General features: G+C 41.5%; 1 protein-coding gene across 1 annotated transcript in view; it reads right to left on the bottom strand.

The window, feature by feature from the left end:
• Positions 1–16: 16 nt before the first annotated feature.
• SLC6A20 (solute carrier family 6 member 20) overlaps positions 17–12027 on the bottom strand; it is a 36413-nt gene continuing 24402 nt past the window's right edge. The window contains exons 7-11 of the mRNA XM_034760967.1: positions 10843–11005; positions 8512–8716; positions 6415–6574; positions 3718–3883; positions 17–1279 (exon numbers count right to left, since the gene is read on the bottom strand). Coding sequence (XP_034616858.1) covers positions 1130–1279; positions 3718–3883; positions 6415–6574; positions 8512–8716; positions 10843–11005 — 844 coding nt within the window. The 3' untranslated portion in view covers positions 17–1129. The remainder of the gene's footprint in view (positions 1280–3717; positions 3884–6414; positions 6575–8511; positions 8717–10842; positions 11006–12027) is intronic.

The raw sequence follows: 12027 nt of genomic DNA, 5'->3' as shown, positions 1-12027 counted from the left end.
CATACTATAATTTCACCTCTTGCTCTTCTCTAACTAGGTAAGCTACTTGTTATGTTGTAATACTGTTCAATCAAAATGAACGTCACTTCTTCCTTTGCAAGACACCTACTGTGTTCTATTAAGGTCACATAACCAAAATGTATATTTAGAGAATTTATACTTCTTAAATGTTGTGTTTTGTTTAACATTGCATTTCATGGTGACCTCTTCTGTTTTCTTAACAAAAAAAAGTACAATTCTACTATCTAATTGAAACTTAAAATGTAACACATCTTGAGTTCATTCTGTTATAGAAAAACTTTCTCACAGGGAAAAAAGGTTCAGGTCTATAAAACATTGGAATGTGGCATCATAAGATTAAAATCAAAATACATATCCATGGGTGTGAACTTTGTTGAAGTTAGTTGTATGGTGTGAGGCTTTTGTGTTGAGTGGTTTGTGAAACTATGTCACAGATACATTTTACTGCTTAAAGATGTGCATCTATTAGTAACTCCCTGGAAAACAGATACTGTACACAGTTGCATAGTGGAACCTGATATTTACTTCTATTGGAAACATAAGAATTGCATAAGCTTAAGCTGTTTTGCTTTTACGTCAGCTCTTAAGAAATATTGACCTCCTTCCTAGTTTTTTCTCTCAAATAGAAAAGACTGCCACATTCAGATTACAAAACTTGAGAAGTTTATATATATATAAAAACTTCAAGAAAACCACTCATGTACATGCATACTATTTTGAAGAGTAATTTCCAGTACTTCAGATACAAAAGAATTTGCTTTCATATAATTGATGCTCATTGTTTTAAGTAGGCAGTACTGCACAGTGAGAAATAACAGCCTAACATCAGTTGTCATTAGCCAATAATACTTGGTAACTTGTGCTAGGTGGCTTTTTGTGAGCTGCTGTTCTTTGTATATCAGTTAGAGACCCTCTTAAGGCTTCGTCCGCCACAGAAGAACTTTTTGAACCACTGTGGGAGCTGCCAAGAGCACTTCATGGTAAATACATCACCCAAGGTTCTGCAAATCTATGAATAGTTGCTACAAGTAATGGTTACTGGGGTCTCCAAGATCCACACCGTTATTGCAACTGGTGATAAAGTTTTCATGAGTCCAGTTATGAATGTTCACTCAAGAATTGGTACATTTCTCTTCTTCAGTCTCTTCATAATAAAAATTATTAATGCACCTATTGGTATACACATTGTGGATGCAGCCACAAGTAGTCCAATAACTGCTAGGGCATAACTTGGATAATCTTTTGTAACCAGTTGACCCTGCAAATAAGAGAGAATATTAGCATGAAGTAATTGTAGCCCTCTCCTCTGTGTAACTTACTATAAGAAATGAGATCCTTTACTACCCTAAAAGTGTTGGATCTTTAATTTTGGATGGCTGGCAGTGATCTTAAATTTATACACAGTTTTGCTAGAGAACAAAGTTAAGTTGTAAAGCAGATGTTGGTGTGTAGAGGTGTTTGGTATACCTTGATGTAAATATCAAGGATTGGTATGGACTCACTTCAAGAGACATCACTCATTTTAGTTCCAGAGTTTGCTGTGCACAATACATATTATTCTTGTTCTTACCAAAAAGTTACAGTAGAAATAAAGAATCATGAAAACAGTTATAGAAAGTTATTTATCCTAATGGGTTGAATCCCACAGCATTTTGTATTTGCATGATTAATTTTTGTCCTGTATGTTGGCTGTGGCAGGTGGAGAGAGATGGACTATAGAGCTTTAGTCACTACTGACCTAGGCTGGATTTGAACTGCCAACCTTGAGGCAAGGTACTAGTGGAATTTGCTACACAAAATAAGTGAAGGGTTTCATGTCAGTTCTCATACTTCCCAGGATAGGCCATTGCCTCAGTAATCTGAACAGAGGCCACATCCTGAACAGTCATGGAAACAATTACCCTTATCCCTAGACTACACCCTAGTAGATGGGGTAACTAGCATTGCTGCCTGTGCTTATCTGTACGTGCTGTGGTTATTACTCCCATCCGCACCTTTTAAGAACACTAAGTTCATTGAAAGGTTTTTTTTAATTGTAAGGTATGCCTATTCTAAATACAATATTAGTATGGCTCACTTTCTGTCTCTTTAAGGGGGAGAAAGATGCTGTCTTAATCATGAGTTCAGAATAAGTCCTTCCCAGATTATGCACATCTCTAACGCACTCTGCTCTCAAGCAGTCAGAAAGTAAAGGTACAAGGTGTCACTTTTCCTGTTAGTGCCGCTGTAAAAAGCCTAAATGTGTGGAATTCAAGGTTTAGTGGCATCGAGGAGCTAAAGCAATTTTTAATCTAAACTACATGGCTGCAGTTCTGTTCCTACAGCATCACTATGTCTTATGGGATTTAAGCTACTCTCTTTTTCTCCCATGCTCGATGGGATTATCTGAATTCCAACTGTATCCTGCTAATTCTCCCTCTTTTAAATGTGCTCCTTGACCCTCTGACCCCTCACCACACTGTATGAGGCTTCATAGTCGCGGATAGTCCTCTCATTCTTGTGAGTGAACAGAGCTGTGACCTACGCTCCATGAACTAATCAATAAGGAGGCTGTTCAGGAGTGCTGTATGTGTGCCTTTAGTGCTGGACATACTATAGCTGACTGCTCTCAGCTTTGGTGGTCTGGGAATCCAGCTAAATTATGAAATACAACCCAAAGCTGCTGTATAGCTATTCAGAGCTTTACTATATGTCCACTATTTTCCCATAATGTAATTAGTGCTTAAATGGAGAAACTGAATGGAGGCCTGCATCTTGCATTCAGCAGCACCATCTAGATTTCTCTGAACACTTGAAGGGATTGTCAGCTGTGATACAACTCATACAGCTAGCATTGTGTGAGATACTGCAGTATACTAGCTGTCTTTTAAGTGTTGCCCCTTATCACCAGTTGGAAGTTAGCAGCAAGCAACAAAGTTTACTATAGCTGGTGCAGGTAAATATTTGTTACAGCTGTTTAACATGAAATGGTGAGAAATGTTAGTGCTTATGTAAGCTTTTCACTTTGAGGCTAAATTTGTCACTGGAAACTTTTCTCAGCAGGATTATTTCTTCCTGACATGGCACAGTTGTGATCCCTGTCTCTGCAAAATGTTTTCAGTCTTGCTGCATTGGAATCTGCGGTTCTCCAGCCAAGAGCAGAAACCCTACATCCTTTCAGATACCCAAATTAGCAGTGGCATGAAAACATTGTAAACTTGATCCCTTTCCTTTTAATAACAAAGGGAACATGTCCTGGAATGTTGTTAAATTAATATTTACTTAAGAAAATCCAAATTGTTCTTTCTCTGTGATAAACAGTACTTTTATAAAGCATGTATTCTGCCCACTTGGGAGAATGAATTGGATTGTGATTCATTCTATTGTATGTGGGAGCTTTGTTCGAAGTACTGAAAACCTCTTGGTCTCATGAAAATGTCATTTCCTATTCACAATTGATCACTTAGTGTGATATCACTGCTGTTTTTATAAATTTTGTTCAAAATATCACAAGTGATTCTAACTCTTAGATGAAAGCTTTATTATTTGTATTAAAATTAAAGACCCATATTAGTTCCAGATTGAAACCTGCTGTGTTAATTTTCAGCTGGTGCAGTTTGAGCAGGCTCCCCCCATGCCTTGAATATGCTGATATCTCCAAGTCCCGATGGCAAGAAGGGACTGGTGATGAAACAAAGTGATAAGTAAAATAAATACCTGTGTGGCATCCCAGGCTTGGTACTGCAGTGTTCCTGTGCGGATGTAGTCAGTGAGGTAAAATATAAACAAACTTATAATTAGCACAGGACTGGCAAAAGCCCACATAATTTTCCAATACCAGTTTGGCTTATGTCCGAGCATTAGGAGAAGGTCTTTTTCAAATCTGTTTTAAAAAAAAAAAATTAAAAAAATTGCACAGTTTGTTCAACTATACTACCATTTTGATTTTGCATTAGTAGGTTAGATACTAGGAAAATCTTTCTATCTGTAAATGATAGTTAAGCTCCAAGGGACTTCCAAGGGAGGTTGTGAAATCCCCATCACTGGAGGTTTTTAAGAGGTGGTTTGACAAATGCCTGTCAGGGATGGACTGTTTCATTGGTCCTGCCTCAGTACAGGGGCCTGGACTTGTTGACTTTTCAAGGTCCCTTCCTCTTTTAGTTCCTCATTGTATTTCTTGGCTACATTAGGAAAAGGTGTATTTTGAAAGATACAAAGGAAAAAGGCTTGTGAGGGATTTCTAATGCGTAGGGTCTAGAGATTAATGTGTGAATCCTGTTAAGTCCTATCTAAATATGTACAAATAATATCATGTACCTAGGTGTGCTCTACGACTATAAAGGACCAAATCTCCCTGTAGGGGGGGAAAAAAAGCTCAGTAGGAAAAAGTGTATGTGGCTAGGCAGGATGTGAGCGGAAAGAGACCTAGCTGCAGGGAATTTGGCTCGCTAGGAGCATCTGCTAAGGTCAAAAGGTGTGTAATGTGTATTGATCAGAAGTTAAGTGGAAAACGTTGGGTCATAGTATGAGAGAGCTAGAGAAAAGCAGGTAGAATCATTTACAATTTGTTTAGCTTTTACCCAAACAACTCCACCCTAAACAAATGCAGAAAGTTTCTATATTCAAATAATGCAAGATGCTCAGTTACCTAGTGGGTAGGAGACCGATTATGGCCCTGGCAGACATGCTTAAGTAACCCATGTGGACAAAACCTATGGAAAAGTGTTTTTTGGCACTATGCAGTATCTTAAGATCCCTTGTGAAAATGTGGGAAATACTAAGAATAGGAGTCACATATGTGGTCCCATGTTTTGTATAATGATGTAACATACATCTATGGTCTGGCTGTAGTAAATATGTTTATATATTTTAATGACTTAATAGGATTTAAAAACTTTAAATTCACTGTTCCGCTAACAAGTATAAACTTAACATATCAGGGGTGTCCGTGTACACCCCTGTGCCCTGCTGGCCTCTGCCCTTATAGAACACATCTGCTTGGGCTTTGCAACAGATGAGATCACAATGCTTTTCTTTGCAGTGATGAGATTTTCTTGGCCCTGCTTGGTGCTCTTGCAAGCAGTACCAAGCATTGCTCTGCATAGTCTGAGGAGTGCCACTGACCTGAGTGGGACTGTGCATGGGAAGGGATTGCAGTCGCAAGACCCTTAAACACCAAGATTGTTTTTACCTCTAAATGGATGAGTCTGATTAAACTGTTCCCACCCACTATTCCCAGTCAATGTGGGTGGGGGATGGGACATCACTTTGCATGGAACACCTGCCAGGTAGCACAGTGCCCAGAACTCAGGATGCGAGAGCACGAAGGAAGCTGTTTTTCCATTGGCTGGGGATAGGGTGACCAGAGAGCAAGTGTGAAAAATCTGGACAGAGGGTGGGGGATAATAGGCACCTATGTAAGAAAAACCCCAACTATCTGGACTTTCCCTATAAAATTGAGACATCCGGTCACCTTAGCTAGGGATGGGGAACTGGGTTACCCAATTGACTCTCTCTTCCCCCTCCCCTTCCTATTTAAACTCTGCCGTGGGTTAAGGTAACGAGAGCTGCTTGCTCCGTCCTGGGTGCAAGTGTTCTGAGGGCAGGGGAAGGGTTTGGGCAAAGGATGCAGCATGTGCACTAGAGCTAAGAGCAAGAATTAGGTGAGTTAGCAGGGAAGGACCGGTAAGCACAGTTTAATAGTGACCTTTGTAGGAAAACATAGGTGCAGGCTAAAAGGGAAAAAGCATGTTATCTAAACCAGTGGCTTAGGGCCAGCTTGTCCCCGGGGTGGGAAAAACCTGGGTGGGGGAAGTGGGAATGTTGGAGGCTCCCCTTGATCATGTCCATGGCATCAGTGCTTTAGTCCAGGGATGGGGTTCATGCCTGGGATGAGTTATTTGACCCCCCCAAAGCCGGCAGATGCGTGGAGACCAGGGAAGTGTGATGGGGGCGCTGTGCAGCCCTACTGGCTCCTGCCATTGTGGCTCAGTCAGCTTTAAACTTGTGGGGGAAGTGATGTGGGGTCAGAGTTGCAGGGGACAGGACCAGCTCTAGGCACCAGCAAACCAAGCACACGCTTGGGGCAGCACAACTCCAGGGGTCACTCCAGCTCTAACCCATCCCTTTCCCAGGGATGAATCCTGACCCCGGTACCCTCCCTGGGGAGGCTTGTGAGGGAATGAAAGGATGTTGCTGGGGAGGTGCCACCCCCACCTAGCTCTGTGAGTGTCATCCCCTCTTGCCTGCCCAGGCTGAAAGAACAGCTCAGTCCTCAAAGTTGATGAAAGATTCCCCCCCAGACCCCGGCAGCTGCTGTCCTGGCCTAAGTGCTTTCCCCAGTGTGTCCTGCCTGCACCATATCCCTGCGATGGCACAGATACATCAGTAAGGGAGGAGGTTTTAAACTCTTACCTCCTTAGCCCATAGACGTAACAAACAGCGATCGTCTCCACCAGAACAATTAGCAGCAGAGAGAGGGTAGCTGCATAGTCATTGAATATGTCAAACCAATAGTTTCCAGCCTCCATGGTGAACACCAGGCCAACAATGCAGTTGATGAAACACACAATACCTGTAGGAATAAAACAGAGGTTATTTTAGCCTCATCAAAAAGGTAAATGTTACTAGGGCAGGTGTCGGAGGCTTTGCATTAAATAAAAGACATTGGGTTTTAACCTGTTTTTAGTGGTAATTGGTAGTCTTAGGGGAACCAAGAAAATGAGCAATGTCTACATACTACAGTGATTGATGCTATATAAATACCCAGGCTAGAGCATCGATGTGGGTGAGGCCTGTGCTACAGTTGTTAAGTGTATGTCGCTTGCATTATAAAGCATTAAAGACCATTTTCCCCACATGTGAAGAATTGTTGCTTCATGTGGCACTTTCCTATATAAATTAGCAGGGAAGCCTTGAAAAAGCACATAGAGTTGCAATCAGCATCTGGGATGTTCTCTGATGGCACTAACTGGAGGGATTGGAGAAAGGTGAAATTAACTCAATTTCCTCTTGCCTGCTTCCCAAGTTGCATTTAATTTTAAAGGCAGTATCTTAATATTTCTGTACTCAGCACCAAATGTGAGGTGCCTTTGCATTTGCATACCTCCTTCTTGTGAAGATCTCAAAGCACTTTGCAAATGTCAATGAACTAAGATTCACAGCATCCCTGTGAAGCTGGAGGGTATTGTGATTTTTCTTTTTATTTGACCTGATGAATAGTAAAGGTGTGGCATGACTGATGTTACGCAAAGACAGTATGAAGAAGCTAAAAAATATTTCCTTGCAAAATATTTTCTTATGACCCTGCTCATACACTGTTATTGCTGGTTTGGTTATGAGCACAAAGCTATTGGCTATGATTTCTTGTAAATAGCTATAGAAGAAGCATCCCTGATTATTTGTTTAATCACACATGCACCCTCCCACCTAATGGGCTTTGTTCTGTGTCATAAGAACAAAAATAGTTTTGGCAGGCTATGTGAATGAAATGACTGTGGAACTCTGACTGCTGGTAATGGTGGATTATTTATAGTTAAAACTATACAGGTGGTGTAATATAGGAACTAATGCAAATGTTTTGAGGTTCAAAAAATTTAGCTAGCTATTTTTTGATAGGAGTTTCTCCTCCTTTTGGTCAGAGGCAGATGTACTAAGATACTATACATTTGTGATCTGATGTAAAGATCAAAGAAGTTCCTGTAAATAGGGAGACATTGGGATGCATATGCAAACTTTTTGATGCTCACATATCATTAAATACTAATCTGACTGATCATTTGACAGGATATTTGTGTCAGAAGTCCTTGTAAATATGAAGACGTAATCTCTGCAATGTCTGTTTCTTAAAAGCAATAAAATACTCTGGGCCATGTATTGTGGAGAATAATGGTTCGTCCTAGGGAGTTTTTCTATCTTGGGTCTCACAGCAAACATAAACTGAGGCAGGCGATCTTCCCTGAGAAATGCCACCACTGATTGAAGTTTATGTTTAAATATATTCTGTGAAACCAATAGCAAAGTATCTGCATGTTGTATTACAGTACAAGAGACACACAAGTGCTTCCTGCTGAGATTTTCAAAAAATATTCACTGTGTACTTGTAACATTGTTTTGTTTTTCCTTATTCGTATCATGTTTGACTTTTTTTTTTAAGCACTATTTTGATGAATGAAAATCATGACACTAGCGTCTGCGGTTGTTGTGAAAGAACTGCATTTTGGAGGCTGGAGACCAGGCCTCACATGACATTCCTCATGCAATTGACAGGCTGTGGGGGTGGGGCAGTCCTTACTCACTCAGAACTCCCACTGTAATCAGTCAACTCCCCTTAGGACCTGAGCCTGCAAGGGGCTGAGTACCCTTCACTTCCCTTGAAGTCAGTGGGAGTAGAGGGCACGCAGAACCTTCCAGGCTGGGGGCTTCCAAATCCCTCTTGAGTGTGTTCACTCCTTATGCAGCCTGAATTCCTACCCGCTGTCAATCTGTTTTATTATGTGGTAGTGAACTTACCTGAGATCACCTCTTTAGATAAATGGGTGGACAGAAATTTGCTGTCTGTCAAAGGGGTGAGGATAGCTGCAGTGTTCCCCAGCATACTGCCTATGCCCAGCATCAGCAGCATAATAAAGTACAGCACTGAATACAGCTGAGAGACCTCCATGTTTTTTATTGCTTCCGAATACACTATAAATGCCAGTCCAGTGCCTTGGACAGCCTGCCAATGAGAAGAAGAGAATAGAACCTAACCAAGCGTGGTGGTGTCAGCTCTTCAGGTAGCTACGCCCTTGCTTATTTACTGATAGAAATCAAAATCAGATTATTATACAAAAGAACTTTAACCCAAAATAACCTTTCATTAAAAGTACATCTCCTGCCTCTTACTGAAGCTCTACTTCTACCGCTTTAAACAGTAAATGAAAATTGTAGGTAAGGTAAGTCTAAACTCTGCCACCTTTTACTCTTGTTGAGTAGTGCCTTGCTCTTCAAGGAGACCCACTGATTCCAATAAGACTACTCACCATGAATAAAGGCATCAAAATCTGGACCTTGACGATGGCAAATGGTAACTATGTGCCAGTAGCCTTGCGTAATGAACTAGTTGAGATCTTTGCTGGTCTGTTTGAATGGTGCAGAATTGGCCTCCTACTACTACCCGGAATAATAATGGACCAATCGTGCAATCTTTACTCAGGCAAGTAGTCCTAAGTAATCAAAATGAATCATATCCTGATCTTGGTTCCTAAAGCCTGAGGAGTTCCACTGAAGTCCTTTGAATTACTTTAGATTAGCAGAATGTCACCTGTTGACTTCAATGGGCCTGCTAGCATGTAGAAAAACTATTCCCCCGGGTAGTGGTGGGGCAGGAATGAAGCAGATAACAATACCTGGCACTTCTCATCTTCAAAATGATTGACAAACATTAACGTGCCTGAGTCAGCACCTCCACGAGGGTAGCTATTATCCCCCTTAGTACAGATGGGAAATGCAGGCAGAACAGTCAAGTGACTAGATGGCTGTTATTAAAGCTGGGTTTAGAAATGCAGACCATTTCCCCTCCTAGTTCTATAAGTAATATGGCAACATCCTCTTACATCTAATCTCAAAGGGCCAGACTTATGACCTACACAAAAACCTAGCAACCTTCCCACATTCATTGCAACCCATAACGTGCTATGTACTACTGATGGCCACACGGTTAGTGCTGGGTGGACGGACGATGTGGAAGCCCAATGTGCATGGCAATCGTGCCGGAGGAAACCTTAGTGCAGGGTTGAGCTTAGGGCTTGAGCAGTAAAGCTGGTGCTTTACTGAGCGAAGTCAATTGGCTGCCTGAGCGGAGGGGAAAGGATGATAAAAGGAGCAGCCCTGCACTTACATCACCTCCCTCCTGCCAGTTCATCTACAGGGAGGCATTTCTGGCAGACCTGGTGATGACCGTGTTTTGCTTATAGAAGGTTTGAACATTTTGGGCTGGACCCTGAAATTCTTATTTATGGGCGTTGTTCCATTGACATCAAAGGCTACTCACACAGGTAAAGTTTACAGGATTAGGTCCTAAGTCTACTGTAGCAGAGCCAGCATCCACCAAAATTAGTTGTGCCATCTTCAGTGCCCAGCGATGAGATGCCAATTAATAGGCGCTGCGTGGCTAGATCCCGGTGCACCCCAGGTTTGCAGGGAGGGAGTCCTGGGCGCATGGGAAGTTGGAATGGGAGTTTTTACTTGAATGTCTCCAAACAGTTTGACTCCTCTTCCATTTGAGAGGCGTGGGAAGGTTTTTATTTTAATGAATTCGCTTGCCCAGCCAAGGCCATCAGAAGAGGTCTGAGTGTGACTAAGTGTCACAGCTCAGAGCCCGGGCTAGTGTATAAGCTGCATTGCCCCAGGAGGCACTGTGCCAACAGAGACCCCTCTGGGTCACAATTCCCCCCCCTCTCTCCAGGGGATAGGTGAGTATTAATTTACAGCTGGCTTATTATGCTAGAAGCAAATGATGGCAGCCAGCAGCTGCAGAATATATATATATAATATATATAGAGAGAATATAAATGTTCCATCTAAAGTTACTCAGTAGAAGCATCTTTACCTAAAGGCTACAATCACCTGGGCCTGCTAAGCGGCCTAAGCAAGGAAGGAGTCGCTTAGGTTGCCTAAGCTAAGTGTAACATCTACTATCACATTAAACATACTCAGGACCTCCTCATCAGTACAAGAGCTAATAGAGTTCGTGTTCTTTCTCTTCCTTAGACCCGACCATCAATATAAGTTTCCACTTCTGACTGAGGGAAAAGGAAACAAAGGAAAAAAGAACCAAGGCTGGTGCACAAAGGAGCAAGTTACCGTGTCTAGTTCAGCTTCCAAACTGCAGTTTTTAATCTGTGGCAATAATTCTGCATACTGGTTTGGATAAGTAGACGTTAGGTAATTTTTCATACTGTCGAGATTGTCTGCAGTTAAAGCTCCTTCTTCCAGGTCGAAAACGTTTGTCAACAGCAGTATTACCCTGTAAAGCCAAGATAATTTAGTTTCTTTCTACTAAAGCTAGAAGAAATGTTTCAGTGGCAGAATTTGGATGCAGCTTCTTTTAAGTGGAGGAGTGCACTCTAGAATACCACAGAGGGACAGGCAGGAGAGCGTTTGCTATACTTCAGTAAAGTATGCTGAAAAGAGGCTAAATGTGAAACTACACTTGTGAATGGGGAAGAAGGAAAACTGGGATAAAGATATGCTTTGGCTTAACCAGAAGTTATTGGCTTGATGCAGGAATCACTGGGTAAAATTCTATGCCCTATGTTAAACAGGTCAGACTAGATTATCATAATGGTTCCTTCTGACCTTAAAATCTATGCAGCTATATGAAAATTAATTTTCTTATTTTATTCTTCTCAGTTCCATTTGCAATTATTGCTGTGAGTGGATGGTCCCAAATTCTGGCTCAGGTCCTCAGTTCATGTAAACTGGCATAGCTCCACTGAAATCAGTGGTATTACAGTATTTACATCAGCTGAAAATCTGTCCCTCTGTCTCTTTTCCTTTGTGCCTCTTTTAATATGACGACCACATGGCATCAATTACTTTCTGACAAAGGAGATGCTTGGAATATTAGCCTGTCCTCTGCTGTGATTAGTGCAATGGGTTAGTGTTGCGTAAATCTAACAAAAATATAATAAGCAACAGAGGGTCCTGTGGCACCTTTAAGACTAACAGAAGTATTGGGAGCATAAGCTTTCGTGGGTAAGAACCTCACTTCTTCAGATGCATCTGAAGAAGTGAGGTTCTTACCCACGAAAGCTTATGCTCCCAATACTTCTGTTAGTCTTAAAGGTGCCACAGGACCCTCTGTTGCTTATTATATTTTTGTTAGATTTACGCAACACTAACCCATTGCACTAATCACAGCAGAGGACAGGCTAATATTCCAAGCATCTCCTTTGTCAGAAAGTAATTGATGCCATGTGGTCGTCATATTAAAAGAGGCACAAAGGAAAAGAGACAGAGGGACAGATTTTCAGCTGATGTAAATAC

This window comes from Trachemys scripta, chromosome 2 (assembly GCF_013100865.1).
Source record: "Trachemys scripta elegans isolate TJP31775 chromosome 2, CAS_Tse_1.0, whole genome shotgun sequence".
In the NCBI taxonomy this organism is placed as follows: domain Eukaryota; kingdom Metazoa; phylum Chordata; order Testudines; family Emydidae; genus Trachemys; species Trachemys scripta.
Note: the sequence above shows the minus strand (reverse complement) of the source record. Positions and strands in the feature narration are given on the sequence as shown.